Source organism: Bufo bufo, chromosome 6 (assembly GCF_905171765.1).
Source record: "Bufo bufo chromosome 6, aBufBuf1.1, whole genome shotgun sequence".
Taxonomy (NCBI): Eukaryota; Metazoa; Chordata; class Amphibia; order Anura; family Bufonidae; genus Bufo; species Bufo bufo.
The window spans coordinates 102,265,043-102,286,141 of record NC_053394.1 but is presented as its reverse complement, the minus strand read 5'-3'; the positions used below and the strand labels follow the sequence as shown (position 1 = coordinate 102,286,141).

At 41.0% G+C, this 21,099-nt stretch overlaps 2 protein-coding genes across 3 annotated transcripts; both read left to right on the top strand.

The window, feature by feature from the left end:
* The first annotated feature begins 296 nt into the window (after positions 1-296).
* LOC121005889 (gamma-aminobutyric acid receptor-associated protein-like 1) lies at positions 297-13,317 on the top strand. The gene is made up of 4 exons (XM_040438697.1): positions 297-526; positions 6,621-6,699; positions 6,892-7,010; positions 11,310-13,317. Exons 1-4 carry the CDS (start codon positions 437-439, stop codon positions 11,373-11,375), a joined length of 354 nt encoding a protein of 117 aa, XP_040294631.1. The 5' UTR covers positions 297-436; the 3' UTR covers positions 11,376-13,317.
* A 3,674-nt stretch (positions 13,318-16,991) lies between these two features.
* On the top strand, positions 16,992-20,487 carry LOC121005887. 2 transcript variants are annotated; one of them, XM_040438696.1, is made up of 6 exons: positions 16,992-17,365; positions 17,450-17,515; positions 17,729-17,788; positions 17,857-17,964; positions 18,887-19,046; positions 19,129-20,487. In XM_040438696.1, coding segments are annotated over exons 1-6 (453 nt in total). In that variant the 5' UTR covers positions 16,992-17,308; the 3' UTR covers positions 19,131-20,487. The 2 variants fall into 2 exon arrangements, with proteins under 2 accessions (XP_040294630.1, XP_040294629.1); XM_040438695.1 differs by lacking the exons at positions 16,992-17,365; positions 17,450-17,515; positions 17,729-17,788; positions 17,857-17,964 and having other exon boundaries at positions 18,863-19,046.
* The last annotated feature ends 612 nt before the right edge of the window (positions 20,488-21,099 follow it).

Here is a 21,099-nt window from a genome sequence, read left to right as displayed (position 1 = left end):
CAACACAACACAGCATCACTCGCCTCCTCCCCTACAGGCAGCACATATGGAATATCACCACGTTAACTCTTTCCCTGCCTGCATGCTGGCTTTGCTATGCCATGGCTCTGTAATGTAAATCGCTGCCTTCCAGCCATGCATTACAAAGCAGGGCTTGTCCAAACAGGGCCACTCTTCATGACAAGGAGGACCTTCACAGTGGCTAAAGCAGGAAGCCTGGAATGGGGTGGGTTCTGTATGTCCCAGTTTGGGGCGGTCGCGTAGGCGCTGAGAAGGGGTTAACACGGCCTGCCCTTTGTTTGGTTCTTCTGGTGCTGCCCAGAGGAGTGTCCTCTGATGTCACAATACCCTGCTGCTAGCTTGGTAGCAGACACCGCTACTGAGGCTTAAAGGGAAGGATCTGCTCTCCTGAAGCCATCACTGCAGCACTGCAGCCATGAAATTTCAATACAAAGAGGATCACCCCTATGAATACAGGAAGAAGGAGGGGGAGAAGATTAGGAAGAAATATCCAGACAGGGTTCCTGTGAGTATACGCCTTATACACTCGTCTACAGACTGCATTATTAACCTCTTCATATCATGGAGGCGTAATTATAAATGACCTATACAGTATCCGATTTCCTGCACCAGAACACATCACAGCAATATAGAGAATCCTATGGCATTGTATACATGGGGGTGGGGTGGTCATTATATATATAGATGACAGGGGGGCGATGTTCTTGTCTATATACTATATACCGCCTTTCACAGTCTTCCTATAATCTCCCTAGTCTGTATCCTAACCAAGGTTTACAGCACCGTTAACCATGGAGGTATAATATTGGGTCACTTGTTGTCGTTGGCTTTTCCTGTTGTGGGGACTCTGCGTATGACGATTGTACACAATTGATGATAAAGATACGTGTCCACATTGTGGAGCCCTGCGGGGGGCAGGCAACAGACCCCCTACCTGTATGTGTGTCTGGGGAAAGATGGTGCGCACACCGCTCCTCCTCCCTCAGCACTGCAATGAGAGGGGGGGGGGGCTCATCGCATGTTTGTGCCTCATTTAAGTCTTGCCGTTTTACACGAAATAGGATAAACATAGATTTCTATGATATGTATAGATTGGGTTAGACCCCGCCAATGTCCAAGACAGGTCAAATTCATGCGGTAGTGCAGATATACAGTAGACTGTATATGTTAATGGAGTTACACCTATGACTAACTGTATGACTGTCGAAGCTACGTGGATCAAATGGGAATATTGAACTATAGACATTATGAGAGTTTCATAGCGGGAAGTATGTTTGGATCATCGCGCCTAAGCTCACTCCTAAACTCTGCATGATCAAGGCCTACCTCTAATATGTGCGGTCACCTTGACATAAATACGGAAATGAAAGCAGACGCTGCATCCTCAAAAGAGTGAATATCTAGGGCACCTCTGGGCAGGGCAGAGCCCACAAAATGATGTCACTGGCCACCCTGTGGCATCCTGCTGTTACAGATGGTTCCAGATGCTACATATTAAACATATAGAAATGCTTTATGCTTAGAGATGAATTAGAAGGAAAGACGCAATCAAGAACATTCTTGAGAATCCAGACTACCATCTTCTGCCATGGAAGACAGTGAAGCTCCGCCGGCTCTGACTCTGACTAGCATTATAAACCTACAAAACCTCTCTGTCTAAGGCCTCATGCACACGACCGTTGTTGTTTTCCGTTCCGCAGATTGGGGATCCGTTGTTCCGTTGCCGTTTTTTTTTTTTTCCCGTTGTGTTTCCGTGTGTCTTCAGTTTTTTTGGGCGGACCAAAAAGGAAGGTAAAAAATGTGTAATTTTAATATCCCCACCCAGGATACTGATTCTACAAAAACGGACGCGGACCCGGATGACAGACGGTTGTGCATCCGCATTTTTGGCGGTCCCATTGACTTGAATGGGTCCGCGAAGCGGTTTTCGCGGAAAAGAATAGGACAGGTTATATTTTTTTGACGGACTGGAACCACGGACCACGGCCGCGGATAACAAATGGTGGACTATCCGCATTTTCAACGGCTGCATAGAAATGAATGGGTCCGCATCAGAAAAGCTAAAATCGGCGGAACGGACGCGGAAGCAAACAACAGTCGTGTGCATGAGGCCTAACGCTGACAGCACTCCACTTCACCTGGGCAACACACAATGTCATAGCAAAAAAAACAGTGGGACCAATTATCAAAAAATATACCAACTTTATTACAATAATGTATATAAAATATGAAAGAAAAAAGGCAAGCTGAAAAAGGATATACAGAGAAGCAAGGGGCAACACCTCATTGGACAGCCATGTACCTCCGCAGAGCTGTGATAACAATCTCCGGATACCAGGCTATATGCTGTGTCTCACAATAAATGGTAATAAATCTCCTAAAATAGAAGGATATATGTATAATAACCGTGGTAATAATACATATCACCCACCCCTGTAGGGGAATATGTTGTGCGACTACTATTGCTAATCAAGCAATAATCACCATTCAATATGAGACCCACAGCATAAGCCCAAAGTAACTATGTGAAGCAATGTACACCAAGTAGGTGAGAATTATTCAACTCACAGCCTCAGTATGTAACATAGGCCTAATATGAAGAATGTGGCATAACGATATAATCATGGACACGTATTACGAGGGGCGTACCTGAGGACATGGTCTGACCAAAAAGAGGTAAGGGAGCCCCAAGCGCAAGACCTCTACGTGCGTTTCACCTTAATGACTTCAGGAGGTGAGGGACGTACCTGAAGACATGGTCTGACCATTAAGGTGAAACGCGCGTCGAGGCCTTGCACTTGGGGCTCCCTTACCTCTTATTGGTCAGACCATGTCTTCAGTACGTCCCTCGTAATACGTGTCCATGATTATATCGTTATGCCACATTGTTCATATTAGGCTACAATCACACAACCGTTGTGTGTTTTGCGGTCCGCAAATTGCGGATCCGCAAAACACGGATGGCGTCCATGTGCATTCCGCAATTTGCGGACCGGCACGGACAGCCATTGATATAACTGCCTTTTCTTGTCCGCAAAACGGACAAGAATAGGACAGGTTATATTTTTTTTGCGGGGCCATGGAACGGAGCATCAATGGGGCCATTGAATGGGTCCGCATCCGAGCCACAAAAACTGCGGCTCGGATCCGGACCAAAACAACGGCCGTGTGCATGAGGCCTTAGGCCTATGTTATATACTGAGGCTGTGAGCTGAATAATTCTCACCTACTTGGTGTACATTGTTTCACGTAGTTACTTGGGGCTTATGCTGTCGGTCTCATATTGAATGGTGATTATTGCTTGATTAGCAATAGTAGTCGCACAACATATTCCCCTACAGGGGTGGGTGATATGTATTATTACCACGGTTATTATACATATATCCTTCTATTTTAGGAGATTTATTACCATTTATTGTGAGACACAGCATATAGCCTGGTATCCGGAGATTGTTATCACAGCTCTGCGGAGGTACATGGCTGTCCAATGAGGTGTTGCCACTTGCTTCTCTGTATATCCTTTTTCAGCTTGCCTTTTTTCTTCCATATTTTATATACATTATTGTAATAAAGTTGGTATATTTTTGGATAATTGGTCCCACAGTTTTTTTTGCTCTGACTAGCATTAGTCAGCCGATGTAAATCTAGCAGCTTTTGTCATTTACCATATCTTCATTACCATTTTACTGCTTTTTACCTGTTTTTGTTACCTGGCTGGAAACCATCATGAAGCAGCTGTTGGTGGACCTAGTATTTTTTGTAGTTAAGCAGCAGAGACAGTGTATGCCACCCCTGATCAATAAACGTGTGGCAGCTCAATGCAATGATTTTTCAATAATTAGACTTGATATATTGCAAATATAGTCAGTTTCTGGACTATATTGCCAATGTTAATAATTGGTGAAACTTCACTTCAAGGCCACAGATCCATGGTAACACCATGGATCTGTGGATGCTTGATCTGCCTCTATAGGTGAAACTCGAAAAATTAGAATATCGTGCAAAGTTCATTTATTTCAGTAATGCAACTTAAAAGGTGAAACTTATATATGAGATAGACTCATTACATGCAAAGCGAGATATTTTCAAGCCTTTGTTTGTTATAATTTGGATGATTATAGCTTAGGGTACTTTCACACTAGCGTTATTCTTTTCCGGCATAGGGTTCCGTCCTAGGGGCTCTATACCGGCAAAGAACTGATCAGGCATATCTCCATGCATTCTGAATGGAGAGCAATCCTTTCAGGATGCATCAGAATGTCTTCAGTTCAGTCGTTTTGACTGATCAGGCAAAAGATAAAACCGCAGCATGCTACAGTTTAATCTCCGGCCCCAAAAACTGAAGACTTGCCTGAATGACGGATTTTTTTTCCATAGGAATGTATTAGTGCAAAATACCGGAATGCCGGATCCGTCCTTTCCGGCCTGCGCATGTGCAGATCGAAAAAAAAGTTAACAAAAATAAATGCTGGATCCGTTTTGCCGGATGACACCGGAAAGACGGTTCTGGCATTTCAATGAATTTTTCTGACTGATCAGGCATTTTTCAGACTGATCAGGATCCTGATCAGTCTTACAAATGCCATCAGTTGGCATATGTTTTGCCGGATCCGGCAGGCAGATCCAGCGACAGAACTGCTTGCATGATCACTCTGCCACAAGTGTGAAAGTAGCCTTATAGCTTATGAAACGCCAAAGTCTCAATTTTGAGGTACCCTTTGCTCAGGGGGTATGGATTAATTAGCTGACTAGAGTGTGACACTTTGAGCCTAGACTATTGAACCTTTTCACAAAATTCTAATTTTAAGCTGCATTAATGTAATTCCTTTTAAGTTGCATTACTGAAATAAATGAACTTTTGCACGATGATCTAATTTTTCGAGTTTCTCCTGTATATGTTGCCTTATCACTGAAAAATCCTGGTTCTGTACATATTCACTTCCTAAAATACGTCGTAACCATTGATCTAGGGGACTTATCGAGATTATATTATTATTATTATTTATTATTAAAGCGCCATTCATTCCATAGCGCTGTACATATAAGAAGAGGTATACATAATACAGACAAATGCATAAATCATAAACAAGACGAGTTACAAACTGGTACAGAAGGAGAGAGGGCCCTGCCCGTGAGGGCTTACAATCTACATGGTATGGGAGAAAGACCTAGTAGGTGCGGGTGAAGTTGGTCATGGCGGTATAGAGGCAGCAGGCTCACTGGTTGTAGGCTTGTCTGAAGAGGTGGGTTTTCAGGTTTCTTTTGAAGGATTCCACTGTAGGTGAGAGTCTGATATGTTGGGGTAGAGAGTTCCAGAGTGTGGGGGATGCACGGGAGAAATCTTCACCAGTTGGGAGTCTCCAAGTCGAGAGCCTACAAACACTACTCCATTATCCAGGTAAGTGAGACATTCTGCAATGGATGTCTCCCCCAACAGCTCTACTCGGAGGTCCTTCAGAGTGACACTTCCATCCATCTGCTCTTCCTTTTCCAGCAGCAACATAAATAAGCGACCTTCCATGTCTCCGAGAAGATACCGGGAGCCATTAACATCTACCTGATTGTGACACACAATTGTACTTTGCTTAATAATTGGAGGAGCTATCTCCAAGTATTTTTCACCATTGTGGTAAGTTATAGATTCTTGACCTATTATAATGGCTCCTCCAAACGGCTCTGGAACTGCTATCACCTCCGCCTCCACATTTTCCTGCTTCCATGGACCTTTGCTAAACTCCTTTTCCCTGAGGGAGACCTCATACGTTTTTACATGACGGCCCTGAGGATCTTGGTACATGAAGCAGATAGTGGGAGCTTGGCAGCTGTACAGGAACTTGACATCAATGACGTGCAGCTCCTCTAATCGGATGTTGAAGGCCTTTAACTCCTTATTGTCTCTCTCGAGGGGGATTACTTTGAATAGACCATCATACAGACGCAACCCAATAATGCGGCAGTCTGGGTCAATAATCCCAATGATTCCTGTTTCAGAAGGTCGGCCGATGCGATCCTGTACATTGCCATGTGCGCGGGTGATGATATCAATGCTGTCACCAGTCTGCTTATATTCCAGGATGCAGGCGTTGTATTTAGCGGTCAGTACAAAGAGCAGGTCTTTATTCTTACCCTTGGGTCTAAAGAGCTCCATTACTGCGATCTTGCCATACATCCCAACCTCCTTTACAGGGCGCAGCCCCTCCGGTGTCACCACATAGATCTCTAGATGTGTATTCTTGGCTATCAGAAGATTCAAGACATCCTCGTATGTGAAGTGTACTGTCACACAGGCATTCACCGCAGTGGGCTTCTCCACAGTCACCACGTATTTGTACGACATGTTGTCACCGGGCTGAGCTCCTGTCGCTGCAACTCAGGCAGCGACAGGCGCAAAAACAGGCAGCAACAGGCCGTCTATCACCGGAACCGGAAACTATCACACCTTTTCCATAACTATGGAATACCTCCATGTGCCTCCTTCAAGTCAACACATTGGGAAAACTGAGCTCACCTGATGTTCTGCATATATTAATGTTAACATATAAATGAGATGACTGACACTTTTATATGTACTGTATTTCTCAAAAATGTTTCTTTTTCAGGTTATTGTAGAAAAGGCTCCAAAAGCTCGAGTTCCAGATTTAGACAAAAGGAAATACTTAGTGCCATCAGACCTGACCGGTACGTCATTTCTCTAAAATGTCTTATACATTATATAATATACTGTGACATGTTCAGTGATCTAGACATGTGGGGCTGCAATCTTGGGTACCTACCACTGAGAAAAAACATTCCTATAAAATACCCCATGGCTTTCATTTTTGTCCTTTAAGTTATTTTTTGTAAATTAATGTTATCTGTGTTTTCCTCCAGTTGGACAATTTTACTTCCTCATCAGGAAGCGGATTCACCTTCGCCCAGAAGACGCTCTCTTCTTCTTTGTCAACAACACAATTCCCCCTACCAGTGCTACCATGGGACAACTATATGAAGTAAGAAACCAAGAATAGTTATGTTCATACGAAAATCTCTGAAAAATAATTATATTATGAAAAATTATCTTAAGACATTATTATTGGTGTTAAAGAGGTTGTCCAGCTTTGGAGGCCTTTCTGTCAGACCTCCTCTGCCCCCTTTGGGCCCTGTGGAGGGAAACACACTTTCTTGTTCCCCACCTCTGGGTTTCCCGCTGCATCGGTGCCCAGCTGCCTTTTGTCTGCCACTGCAGCTATTGATTGGCTCTAGTAATGAAATGTCCCCCATGCATCACATCATTGGGTCACACGATGCATGGGGGACATGTCACTGCTGCGGCCAGTCACTGGTTGCAGAGGACCATATGAACCCTACAAACAGGCAGTGGACTGTATCAATGGCAGTAGAAGACCGATGGTGCTGTAACCCAGTAGCCAGAAGCAGGTCGGTATGTTTCCACCCACAAGCCTGACAAGATGCGAAGGTCAGGTAGCAAGGTCCAACAAAGCTCAACAACCCCGACACTGAACAACGACTTTAGTCTAAAGTGTATCAAAATGAACAATTTGAACTACAAGGATTTAAAATTTAAAACAATCGTTTTAGGTTTTAGCCAACCGATGACCAACCATCATTGTCTGAAAAGTCAGCTGTGTTTCAAATTTTCATCCAATAAATGAACAAAAGGTTTTTTGTTCAACGTCATTCAAGGTCATTCATGGATAAAAATCTTTCTTTGAAAAAAATGTGCCCAAAAAGATTTTTCATCCCTCGCTTTGTTTCTTGAACATGTATGGTCAGTTTGAACAACTGTAAGATCTAATATGGACTAAAATGTGTATGGCCATGTCTGCAAAATGGTCTTTCAGCAGTTGATCATTTGTTCAACAGTTGTTTACCCATCAACTTCCACTCACTTTTAGGGTGCCTGTTATGTATTTCTAGATGATTATCTGTTCTTGGAAATATTATCTTAGTAAGTTAGAGACCATTTACATGGGCTGATACACAGAGCAATGATTGGGAACAAACTGCTCATTCCTGATCATCACCTGCTGCATTTACAATTATCCATTTTCTTAAATATTAGGATTAGGGAAATTGTAATTACGATCAATTGTCCCCATAGCATTTAATTGTTTGTCAGACTGAATTTTTGAGCTGCATTAATGATCAGATTACCGAACAAATGAGCATACTGTGTGATCGGTGGCACATTTGCATGGTTCAATTATTGGGAAAAATTTTTGGTACAAATGTTTGTTCCCAGTAATTGGCCCAGTCACCTACAGCATATGTGGTATAACTGGTGGAAGGAATGATGAGATATGGGACATACAGTAGAAGTCATATGGGCAGTGAGGTTTATGAATGTATGAACGGTCATCCAATAGAAGACAGTTACAATTGACATTGCATTGGGTGATCGGCATCACATTTACATGGGCCAAATATTGCAAACAAGAGTCTGTATGAATGCTCATCCCAATAATTGGTTGGATAATCTGCCTATGAAAAAAAAAGGCTTTTGGGCATTATTGGACATTATATATCAGAAGTATGATTTTATCTATCTATAGTATATATATATATATATATATATATATATATATATATATATATATATTTTTGTAATTACAAATTTATTTTGTTCCATACATCTTTTACAATTACTAAAAAAATATAAAATATATAAATTTAATCTCTACTTCTAAAATGTTTCTACCAGGATTCAAACTCCCAAGGTTGTACATTAGAGGACCTTATCCACTAAGCTATTAAGCTGAATGCTAAACTGTGTCAGAAAAACCTCATAGTAGTTTCTGATGTAGTGAGTATTCCTATTCAGCAGAAGACTTATTTTATATTTCTATGTGGGTTAACATGTAGTTCTATAGTTTAGTGGTTAACATCCTTGCCTCTAATGTTTACAAGGTTGGGAGTTTGAATCCTGGCAGAAACATTTCAGAAATAGAGATTATATTTAATATTTTTTTAGTAATTATAAAAAATGTATGGCACAAAATAAATGTGTAATTACTGAAAAAAATGAATAAATAGATTATATATATATATATATATATATATATATATATATCTCTATCTATATCAAACTTCTGATATATATGTATGCATAATATGTGGGAAACTACTACTGATGTTTTTAGCCATAATATATTTACATATATTATAATATATTATATATTCTAAATATATAATAATATATGTAGATATATTATGGCAAAAAAATTATTTGTATATATATATATATATGTTTCGAACTCCCAACCTTGTACATAAGAGGCAAGGACATTGACCGCTACACTATAGAGCTACATGTTAACCTGCACAGAAATATAAAATAAGTCTTCTGCTGAATAGAAATGCTCACTACATCAGAAACTATGAGATTTTTCCTAACACAGTTTAGCATTCAGCTTTATAGCTGAATGGATAAGGTCCTTACCTCTTATGTACAAGTGGTTTGGAGTTCAAATCCTGGCAGAAACTTTTCAAAAAAAGATACTAAATTACATTTAAATACACTTACTCCAGCACACGCGTTGTTTGGCTGAGCATGCTCGATCAACACTAGAACAGAGTTCTCCAATATTGGTTGGCAGAACTGTCCAAGCCAGGAAACTGATACATCATATATTGTCTAGTGCAGGCATCCTCAAACTGCGACCCTCCAGCCATTGCAAAACTACAACTCCCAGCATGCCCAAACAGCCTACAGGTATCAGCTTACAGCAGGGCATTGTGGGAGTTGTAGTTTTACAACAGCTGGAGGGCCGCAGTTTGAGAATGCCTGGTCTAGTGCAAGGCCTAAGGAGTCAAGGATTTTGTATTAGTTGTTCTCTGAATCCCTGTGTTATGCACCTGGCACTTGGCATTATTCAGTGCATCAGTTTTACCTGGATGCTATTTGTATCTACTAGTGTTGAGCGAAGTGAAGCATTCAAAGAGGAATTCGGTCCGAAGGTTAGGAAAATTTTGATTTGCAACAAATCCGAATTTCCTCACGCTTCGTAGTAACAAATCAGGTTTTCCTAAAATGGCAGTTGCTCGTGTTACAAAGTGAATCTAAGTTTAGAGGAGACAAGCCCGGGAAAGTAAGATAACCCATAATACCATGCAGCCAGCCAATCTGCTGATTGATGTCACAGCCCTATAAAACCCTCATCCTGTGCGATCTCTGTCATTGTCCTGTGAGCTGAGCATAGGGGGAGACGTGGCAATCGCTTATGCGCTGGGGACAGTGCTGAAAATTATTACTAGAAGAATTCAATACCAATAAGATGGAAACCTTTATTATTCCAATGCCAGCATGCCAACCAATACCATCCAGTCTGCACCACTTAGGTGGGCCAGGTCTTAATGATGACCATCCTCATCTTTTATTGGCTTTACTTCTCCCAAATCATCCTTCAAAGTCTCCATGTCCTAGAAAAGTCAGCAAAATGCATAGAGAGGAGGAGCTGGATGTTCCTGATGACATATTCTCATCGATATCAGATGATGTGTAAAAGGAGGAAAAGCAGATGGCAGAAGAAGGGCTCCCACCTGTATGGCAGGAGAGCACTGGGGTTGGAGAAGTGTGTACAGCCCATGTTTAAAGGTGCATTAAAGGTGCCGCACGGCCATTAACAATGAAGACCGACTATACAGTGTGCTGTCCATTATTATATGAAAGGTAGCTGCAGGCTAATTGGCCATGAGGCTCTTCACAGCAGCATGTCCGCAACCCACCCTAAGTACGGCCGCTCAGTGTGGCCGTACCCTAGGGCAGAGTGGCCTGGGACTGGGTATACCTGATTTATAGTGTTTCGTGACAAATTAATTCCCATGAATTTCTATGAGGCTGACGGAAATAGCTATTTTCGCCGGCCCCATAGAACATGAATGGAGAGCGGCTGCGCATGTGCAGTACGCCATCCTTCACTTGCAGGGCTCAGTTTTCGATATAGGTGCGGGTCCCTATAAGACAATGGGGGCATATCCTAGCGATATGCCCCCATTGTCCATGATGAGACAACCCCTTTAATCAGTCCTAATTTGGGGAAAATGTAGTCAACTGTTGATTACATAATACAATACGTTGGATTGTACAGCCATCTGGCTGATCTAAAATCTTTCTCAGTCTCAATGGTCTAATATGTAGAAAAAAAATTATTGATTTTCGAAGAGCGTTCATATTCAGGTTGAATTTGTAGTGATGAATTGTGGATGGCGCTGACTGTTCAACACATTGTTCTTAGTGTGCGCTGAATATCCTTGTGCCACTAAACCTAGTAACTGTTTCTGCCTTTCAGGATAACCATGAGGAGGATTGTTTTCTCTATGTGGCTTACAGTGACGAGAGTGTGTATGGCAAGTGACACCACAAGTGATGGGAGATTCCAACTAAAACCATCACCACCCTCACCTACCATATCACCGATCACCCAACCTCTAGGACTGCACAGCGCATGGAAACTAATTATATGGATGATTATCTTGGCAAGTTTGGGAGGGTAGAAGGGGAAGAATTAAAAAATATTAGGACTGGGCAAGACTTGGCTTAAAATTTTTAACACCCCAAGGATTTAAAACATACCACGTTGTGTGTTCAATGAAGACCCAGCAACTCAGCGCAAATGAACGGTAATACATGGCCTATGGCGTCCCATGGTGCTGCGCCTGCCATATTATGAAGAAAATAGCCTGGTTACTGTCTCACATGGCCATATACAGTACGTACACACAAAAAATAACAGGTCTACCTTCTTTCACTAACATTCTCCATAAACCAAGCTTCAGCAGCCCACTTATACTTCTCTTATGTCTGTGCAGTAGACAACCCCTCTCAATAGAATACAGGGGATTGAAGGCCTGTCGTAGGCCCCCAATGAACGTTCACCTGTTCCACCTGTCTTGTCTGCAGGTTATGTTAGAGACATATATTTTCACAAAATTTTTATCCTTACCACCTTTGTCAAGGCTCTTTGAATGGGTTGTACAGGATTAGGATAACATGGCTGCTCTCTTCCAAAAACAGCTAAAAAAAAACTTGTCCATAGGTCATATCTGGCATTGCAGTTCAGCTCCATTGAAGAAAATGGGCTCAGCTGCTATACTACAGACAACCTGTGAACAGGTGAGGTGCTATATTTGGAAGAAAGTCACCATGTTTATCTAAGGCCTCTTTCACATGCCAGTGAATCACAGATGTGTGCTGTTCGTGGTCTCCACAGACCGTATCCACTGACTTAAACGTGTGTATTCACACATCATTGGGTTTCCACGGGATCCATGATGACACCACAGAAGCATGTGTTTTTGTCCATAATTACGGATTCCTGACAAACATTACAGTTTATGGGTCTGTGAAAACCACAGACATGGTATCTGTGTTTGGTCCTTGGTTTTCATGGGCTATTGGTAGGAGACTAAATTTGGAAATTCATTTTCAACCTAGCAGTATACGTGGAATAGGGGTGACACACAGGGAAAAAATGGACACACGGACCAAACATGGATCCTTCACGGGCATTTTCACAGTCTATCAGAAGCACTGACCATCTTGTCACATATGTCATTAGGGAACACAGGTGTGGGAAAGAGGTGTAATCCTATAAAACCCCTTTGGATGCTATTACACATATATTAGCAGCCACCAGTAAAACTTGCACTTTAACACTAAATACGAGTTGTATTTGGTCTTGCCATTGTTTCAAGTTGCAAGTTCAGGTGCAGCCCGGCAATTAGCCATAGAGCGTGAACGATACCTGCGGCCGCCAATGCAGTTTAATAGCACTCTTGAAGTGCGATGATTTTGTTTTCATATTTCATTCTTAATCGACATAAATGCTAGTACTAAAAACACTTGAGGTAGGTAACGACTACAGACTAATTAGTGATGTGCTGTTAGTTTTTCAAAGACTTCTAGCTGTATCATGCTTCATCAAATCTTAACTGGATTATTTATTTGGAGTGCTCTTTTTGAATGCTATACAGCAAGTGTCCTTTAGGTGGCAGTGTGGGTAAAGTAAAACGGACATTTTTGTAATCATGATTCAGCTTATTTTAATGATGTGTTTCCTGTTTTTTTTTATTCTGTTTTAGTCATTATTTATTTTTGTTAGGCTGTAATATATGGAAGGGATGATGCTTGTCAGTAAGAAATAGGTGGCTAGATAACAACAGTGTTTGAGAAGTCTCAGTTCTGTCTTAAAGAATCTCTTTATCTACATTGTAAATAAGGCCCAAATAGGGCCTATTTTGCACACGAGGCACGTAGGTGACTTTTGTCAATGCTATAAAATAAAAACATAATACAGATGTGTTATGTCAGTCAATGGAGAAAGCCAAATTCTAGTTCAGTACTGTCCGTTAATGCACTAGTATCGAATACTCCATTATAGAGCATTCAGTGATGCAGAACTACTGAGAGCATTAGGTGCATTTAACAAGTATAGTAAAACGCAGATGCATGCTTGTTCTTCACATACTTGCAGTAAGTTTCGTCTTGCCATGCACATTGGTACCACGCTCAAAAATGAGATATCCTTAGCGCACCAAAAACAAAGTTGCATCTACTTAGTGCTCAGCAATCAAACACGGACTGGTTACTACGGACATGATTCCTCGCAATCCCAGTCTGCAATGTATTCCTAACGCAAATCTGTCTCAAGCAGCGTGGCGGCTCAGAGCAAGATTGGCTCAGTTCTGGCAACAGAGAAGGAAAAAACATGTTGGCAGAAGTCACTTCAAGTCACTTTTGAGCCCAACCTGTGAGATTTAGATTTTCAAAATTTTACTTGGAGAATCTTTTTAAAGAAAAAAATAAATCAAGTTACCTTAAAGTCAGCCAATTGTAGCTGCAGACAATAATGTGACAGAAACGTCTGAGTGGCCAAAATGCATGGCTGAAACAATTGATTTTGGTGTCAAGAGATTGATTTGTATGCTATCAGTAGAGGAATAAATATTAGTCAGTCCCACATAACACTAAGTTCATCCAGCGTTTAAAAATAAAAAAAATAATGCCAACATTTTTGTAAATTCTGTGCACATACTGAGACTTGAGCCTATAATGCTGGATGAAAAAAACGGATAAAGCTTCAGTTGTCATTTTTTTTTTTACAAAGGAAGTTACTGAGCTTAACTACTGTAAGAATAAGGAGTGAAGAATTAGCAGTCACATACAGGCCCTGGTGTCAGAAATGCCCCAAATGGCCCTCCTCAACATATGAGCACATTAGTACTTAAAAGGGTTATCCCATGATTAATGTGAAAAAATTAATAAGACCTCATATATCACATGTCAATCTCTTTCTAAGAAAGCTAGAACCAGCCCTGTATCTCACAGGGATCCAGAGATCTCCCCATACATTGCTCTGTTAGACTTCTTTCAAGCTGGCAGTTTGGGGGGGTGGGGGGTGTTCTTAGAGGCATGTCCTTTCTGCTGCAGCTCTATCCCTGTAACTGTCACAGCTTCTAACAGTAGATCTGGCTGGAGGCAATTAAAGGATGGAACTGAGCATGTGCGTCCACCTCAGCGATGTGGACAGAAAAAAATAAGGAAAAAGAAAAAACAACAGGTGGGGCTATACGGATACATTTTATTGAATAACTCAGTGGCTATAATCCTTTATTTTTACATTACATGCGATTGCAAAAGTATTCTGATTCAAGTGCTGGTTTAAAAAATGTCGAATATTTTTTGTGCGACAATCCATTTAAAATGGAGCATTCTGGACTGTGGCTTCAGTTACATTCTGTTTCAGGGGCCCAGGTGCTTTAAGTTAGGACCTTGACAGGCTGGATATATGACAACAAAGATCTATTTTCTCAACAAACAAAAAAAGTTATATGAAAAGTATATGCCAGTCTTGGTTTTTGTGTAGCATATGTTGCTATGTGCAAAGATTTCATCATGACCAAATGAATTGGCTTTTTGTCATTATTGTTTATAATATTTCTTTGTCAGGTTTGTTTGTTTTTTTTACAAATTTTAAAGGTTCTGTTATGTCTAATTCAATACTGTCTCATTCCATGATTTGATCTTATCCCTATATTTAAATAAAACTGTAAACGTGTAAGAATGTGACTAGTTGTGTTGATTTTGAGTATGTCATTTGCTTTATTTGGAGTAAAACAGATTCCATTTTTCTTCTTTACGGTTTTAACATACATTTCAAAGGACATAAAGACGTAAACTCAACAACACAGAATGCATTTAAAAGCATTCCAATTATAGTACATTAAGCATGGGCACAGTCAGTGGGGGTCTGACAGAATGTGTACTCCGGATTCTGGATACAGTGGGGTCGATGACTAGCTAGTCTGACCTCGCCAGGGTATTCAGATACTAAACACATACATACTCAAAAACACATACATCATACATACCAACACAAACTGTGCATGCACACAAATACATGTGTGGCAGCAATTGGGGTTCCCTTCCTATGATAGGGGGACAGGTCTAGGTTGACCTTATAACCTCAGGACTAAATGTTCTAGTATATAATCCTGTCTCTGAGCTCTGATAGCCCAGGGCCTGCGGCAGAGTATCCCCATCTCAGCATCTTCTTCTGGTCACTCATTAAGTTTGGAAAAGTCTCTCCAAATAAGCACTGAGCCCTTTAGTCTCTCCTACTAAGCACAGGTCCTAGGGGCTCTGACTGCTCTCCTAAGATCCCTTTCACACTAGCGTTAAAGTTTTACGGTATTGAGTTCCATCATAGGGGCTCAATACCGGAAAAAAACTGATCAGTTTTATCCTAATGCATTCTGAATGGAAAGCAATCCGTTCAGTATGCATCAGGATGTCTTCCGTTTCATCCCTTTTATGGTATTTGGCCGGAGAAAATACCGCAGCGTGCTGCGGTATATTATCCGGCCAAAGTTCCGGAACACTTGTATGTTCTGGAAAAACGGATCTGGTTTCCCGGTCTGCGCATGCCGGATCCATTTTTCTGAATGACACCGGAGAGACGGATCTGGTATTCCAATGCATTTATCAGACAGATCCGGAAACAAGTGGTCTCTGTTTGCGTATGGTTTTTTGGATTCGGCAGGCAGTTCCGTTGCCGGAACTGCCTGCCGGATCCTTCTGACGCTAGTGTGAAAGTACCGTTATATACAGTTTCTAGCTGATCTAGAATGTTCTAGTGGCAGAAGTGGAGTGGAGAAGCACAGTCTAAACAGAAACAAGTCTTAAAAATTTTAAGTGATTGGTCAGCACACTGGGATATGATGTGGTGCCTAGTGGTAAAGAGATCCTCCCACGTAAATATATAAGAGAATACCAAGGCATTTAGAAATAATGCTTAAATATGTCTTATTAAAGGCACTCCATAAGGCTATGTTCACATCTGCGTTCAGGCTCTCCGTTCCTGTAGTCCGTCCGGAAGTAGAAAAAAAAATCAAAAAACGGATCCGTTCAACCTCCCATAGAAACTAATTGACGTATGTAAGCATACGTTTGACTCCGTTAGTTGGTAATACGTTCGGAATACGTTTTTTCAGACGGAAAACAAAATCCTGCTTGCAGGATTTTTTTCTACGTTCAGAAAAGCGGATTCTTGACGGAGCGTCCATTCACGTTCATTGTAGTAAATGAGAAACGGATTGTTACATTTTTCTTTCGCGGACATAACGTACCTATAGTACGTTTTTTTTGTTTCTGAACATGCGCAGAACAAACAGGAACTTACAAACGAAGACAGGAAAACAAGGGAGTGTCATGTGACAGTCACGTGAGCGCTACTCCTCACCATTTCTGAAGGCTGATGTGCAAGTTGTAGAAAGTCTCTTGAAAAGGGTATGAATTGATGCAATTGAATAGTATTTACTTCGATCATCTACTGGGGCATGTTATTTGGCTACTGGGGGCTAATATCTTGAAACTGTGGATGCTATTTGGCACATGGGGGATGTTATTTGTCATTTGTGAGATGCTATTACGCTACTGGGACATTATTTGGCTATTGGGGGCAAATATTTTGAAACTGTGGATGCTATAAGGCTACTGGGGAATGCTATAAGGCTACTGGGGAATGCTATAAGGCTAGCGTGGGCCGGATGACAGTCATTAGGATCTAATCTGCCGTCTGATTTTGTGTGGGTCATTCACAATGTAGTCTGGTCTGTGTATGTTGCAAAAGTCAAATTGCAATAGGGGGTAGATATAATTTTAAGGAACAGAGGATAAATTTTGTGTTTTGACTAATCCCTGTTTTAACCCTTGTTGCATCTTGTGCCAATGTGTATGTTTAAATATGTCTATAAGCTCTTGTCTATAATGGTTCTGTAACGTTTTCAGATGTCTTCGCCTTCTCCTTCGGTTGGCAGTCGAAGTACTCCATCCTTTCACATGCAGGTAAAATTCTTTAAATAAAAATATACTATTAATGATCCAAATAATAAATATGTTTGAACCACAATACATATTTATATATTTCAGGGACACTCCGACACTGAATCCTCTGCTGGCGAGGAATTGCGTTTTTCTCCTGAACCAATGGAGTCAGTAAGTGTGGAATGTTATATTTAGATTTTTTGGTTTCTACACATCCATAATTGGTACAATGGATATAAACTCGAAAGGTACATGATTTGCCAACACCGCAAAAGGATAGATAGGCCAATGTATTGGCAACAAGATTTGAAAGAGGCATTTTGGATGCTGCAGGGCAGGCAGACGGCAATTTTCAATGAATACAAAACTGTGTTTGTTTTTCAGACACAGGAGGGTACACATTCCATTGAAAATCTGCGAAGTAGACGTCATAACGACGAGGATGTGAGTATCTATACTTAGGTTTTCTAAAGTAATCAAATGTCTTTTGTGATAACTATATTATTTATTAGGACACAAACAGGCAAAGTGAAAATCCATCACCAGTTCAAAAAAGAACTTCCAGGCGTGGTGGTCGTGGACAACGTGGTCGTGGCAGTCGTCGTGGACGTGTAGGCCGTGTGAGTAGGCACATGTGCTGTGATGTGAGCTGTCCACACTGCCCCCAGTATACAGTATCTTATATCACCTATAAGATAACGTGGCCATCATACCTCAAATTTTTTTAATTATTAGAACAAATGACCGTGAGGATTGGAGACATTTGTTTTACCCAAACAAAAATCTAAGTGTTGCTTATCCCATAATGGACATACCATGAACAGGGGCTACTCTCTTATTAATTTAAAAGCAATGACCCGCTCGCCCAGTCTACATCTTTATAGCCGTTCACACCCAAAGATCAAATACAAGGAAACCAAAAAAAAATTTATATTTTTTTTATTAAAACCAAAGATGCAGTGGGCAGTGGTGGCACATGCAACATATTTGCTTAGAAGTTTTATCAAAAAGACTTAAGTGCTATTGGAATTGCAGGTAGCTTTTTAAGGTAATGATAACATTTGTTTTAAACCAAATAGGCTAGACAGCAAGAATTGGACGAGGAAGATAGGGAATTTCTCCCAATCATAAACTGTGAGCTGCTAATACAGCTAGTAGAAGCAAGGCCAGCTCTATGGGACCAAACAGACCCCAAACACTCGGACCACAACACGACTCGTCGACAATGGCAAGAGGTCTATGCCAATGTGGTTCCCACATGGAACGATTTGAGCCGTCAGGCTCAAAAAAATTGTGGTACATTAATTTCATTCCTTTTGTTAAATCATTTGGTTTTAGAAGATTTGATAGTGATGTTTCTAGTTGGAAGAATAGTGAAGTGAGCATAAGTTTTCTGTTCGGAAAACTTTGTTTCAACAACTGATACAGCCAATTCAGGTACCGCGAAAAAAATGGCAACAGTTTTTTATGCAATCCGATGTCAACAGAAAATAATATATATAGCATTATATACGGTTATTATAATTGTTCTTTATTTTCTAGCTGAAATCATATCAACACGCTGGAGGTCAATACGCGATAGGTTTATGCGTGACCTCAATCATGAACGAACGGCGCCAAGTGGTTCCGGTCCTTCTCAGAGGAAAGCTTACCAATATGCACCACATCTTCAATTTCTTCAACGTTGTTTTCAGCAGCGCATGTGAGTGAAATATCCTAAAGAGAAGCAAAAAATAAAATTATGAATATAGAAATTATACCTTTTATTTCCCTATCTATTATAGGACTCATTCAAGCACACTCCCTCCTGAAGCAGAACCTCTTGAACATGAGGAATCAACAGAACAATTGTCTGGACGATCTACCGATCAAACTTCGTTACCATCTCAGTCACAGGATTCTGCTCATGAGTCGCGCGGCCGCCAAACTGAGACATGTGCTCAGATTGAAGATACTCGACAGTTCATTTCTTCTGCCTTTGACCGAGTTTTAAGTAGGCCGAGGCCAGTTCGAAGACCACATAGAGTCTTTGAGGATCTTGCACTGATCTTCCGAGATTGTTTATTAAAAATAGAGGAGGAGCAAACTCGGTATAAGCAAGAGTTAACTTCCATGATCAATCATGTCGAGGTAGTTTGTCGTCCAGAACCCCTTAACCCTAATCAGCAGTTTCTATTAACGTTAAGTCATTGGATGGACAGCATGACTCCAGAGCAGAATTGTGATTGTCGAGTGACATTGATCAAAACTGTTTGGAATATTAAACACCCACCACCCTCTCAATTTGTTCCTCTGGCTCAGTCGTATCCCCCAGCCACCTCCTACCCAACATCCATGACTTCTCCACCTGCTCACTCATACTCTGAGCCACATATCGCTCCCCAGTCACAAAACTTTCAACAGTCTCAACAGTCACAAAACTTTCAACAGTCACAAAACTTACCCCTATCCCAAACCTTTTCCCATTCACAAGACTTTAGCCAGTCCCAAAACTTCCCCCCATCCAACACTTTACCTACGTACCACAACTTCCCACAGGCCCAAAACGTAGGCACTGCACAAAAATTTCCAGCTTTACAGAACTTTTCATCAACATCCCACATCTTTATTCCATCCCAAAGCCATCCACCGTACCAAAGACAACCTACGTCCAACCAATACTCAACGTCTCACACATTTCCACCTTCTTTCAGCCAATCCCAATCACAGCTACCTTCCTATGTCTCTGCACAAACACCTTTCCAATCCAAAAGCACTGGAAGTTCCCAAACACGTCTACAGACACCAAGTCCAGAGTTGATTTCTAGGTCAACTCCAAATAAAATCTCCATAAACGAAGGTGTTTCCACCTCCGTTTTTCCCACTCAAACCACTTTTAATACCCCTTTCTCAAACCAATCTGTTCCATACCAATCTGGTACTGATTCATATTCCCTTCATACTCCACAACATCAACAACAGGGTGATTATGTCAGACCGCAACATTCGTTCATGCAATCACTCCTAGACCAAAGTGCAGAAGATGATGGGTCCCCAACTGCTGCCCCAGGAAAGGCTCCATTCACTCAACCAAAACCCTAGTTAGCTAAATATATATTATGTTTTCTTTAAGTTTATAAATGAGTACCTGGCAAGGTTATATTGACCACAGTGTCAATTTTTTTGAAGTTTACAAATAAGTACCTCACAATGTTTATATTGACCACTGTGTCAATTTTTGCACTTTAATGATGTTGAACTTGAAACATTTTCTATGTTTAATACTTTTATATTATTAGATTTATTTTAAGTATGTTTCAGATATGTGTGTAATTATTGTGCACTTATCAGCTTTCAGAAGCCCATACAAGCTGCTAAATATAGGCAGGTGGTTTGATTTCCTCGTTCGGACATTTAGATTTTCAAGAACTAACATGATAATCATAGCAGATTGGACCTGAAATGAGTAATTGGCCTTATTATTCATGATTACTTTATCTCCGGGCCAAGGTGCTGATGACTGACAGTTTTACAGCTAGTCTAAAAATGCCATTCATCAGCACATGGGTCAGAGACACAGAGATTAGCTACCATGACTAGACTCAGGTTGGTTCAACTCTTTTACGGTAATGGACTGCAATGATTATGATGATAGTTCTTGTTTATCACGTGTGAGAGTGACACAGTACACAAATCCATATACTGTCACTTATTCAGCACCTTGCGTGGTCTGCACAAAGCTAATGACTTTTTCAGTCTCCCACCTGTTGTTGTTC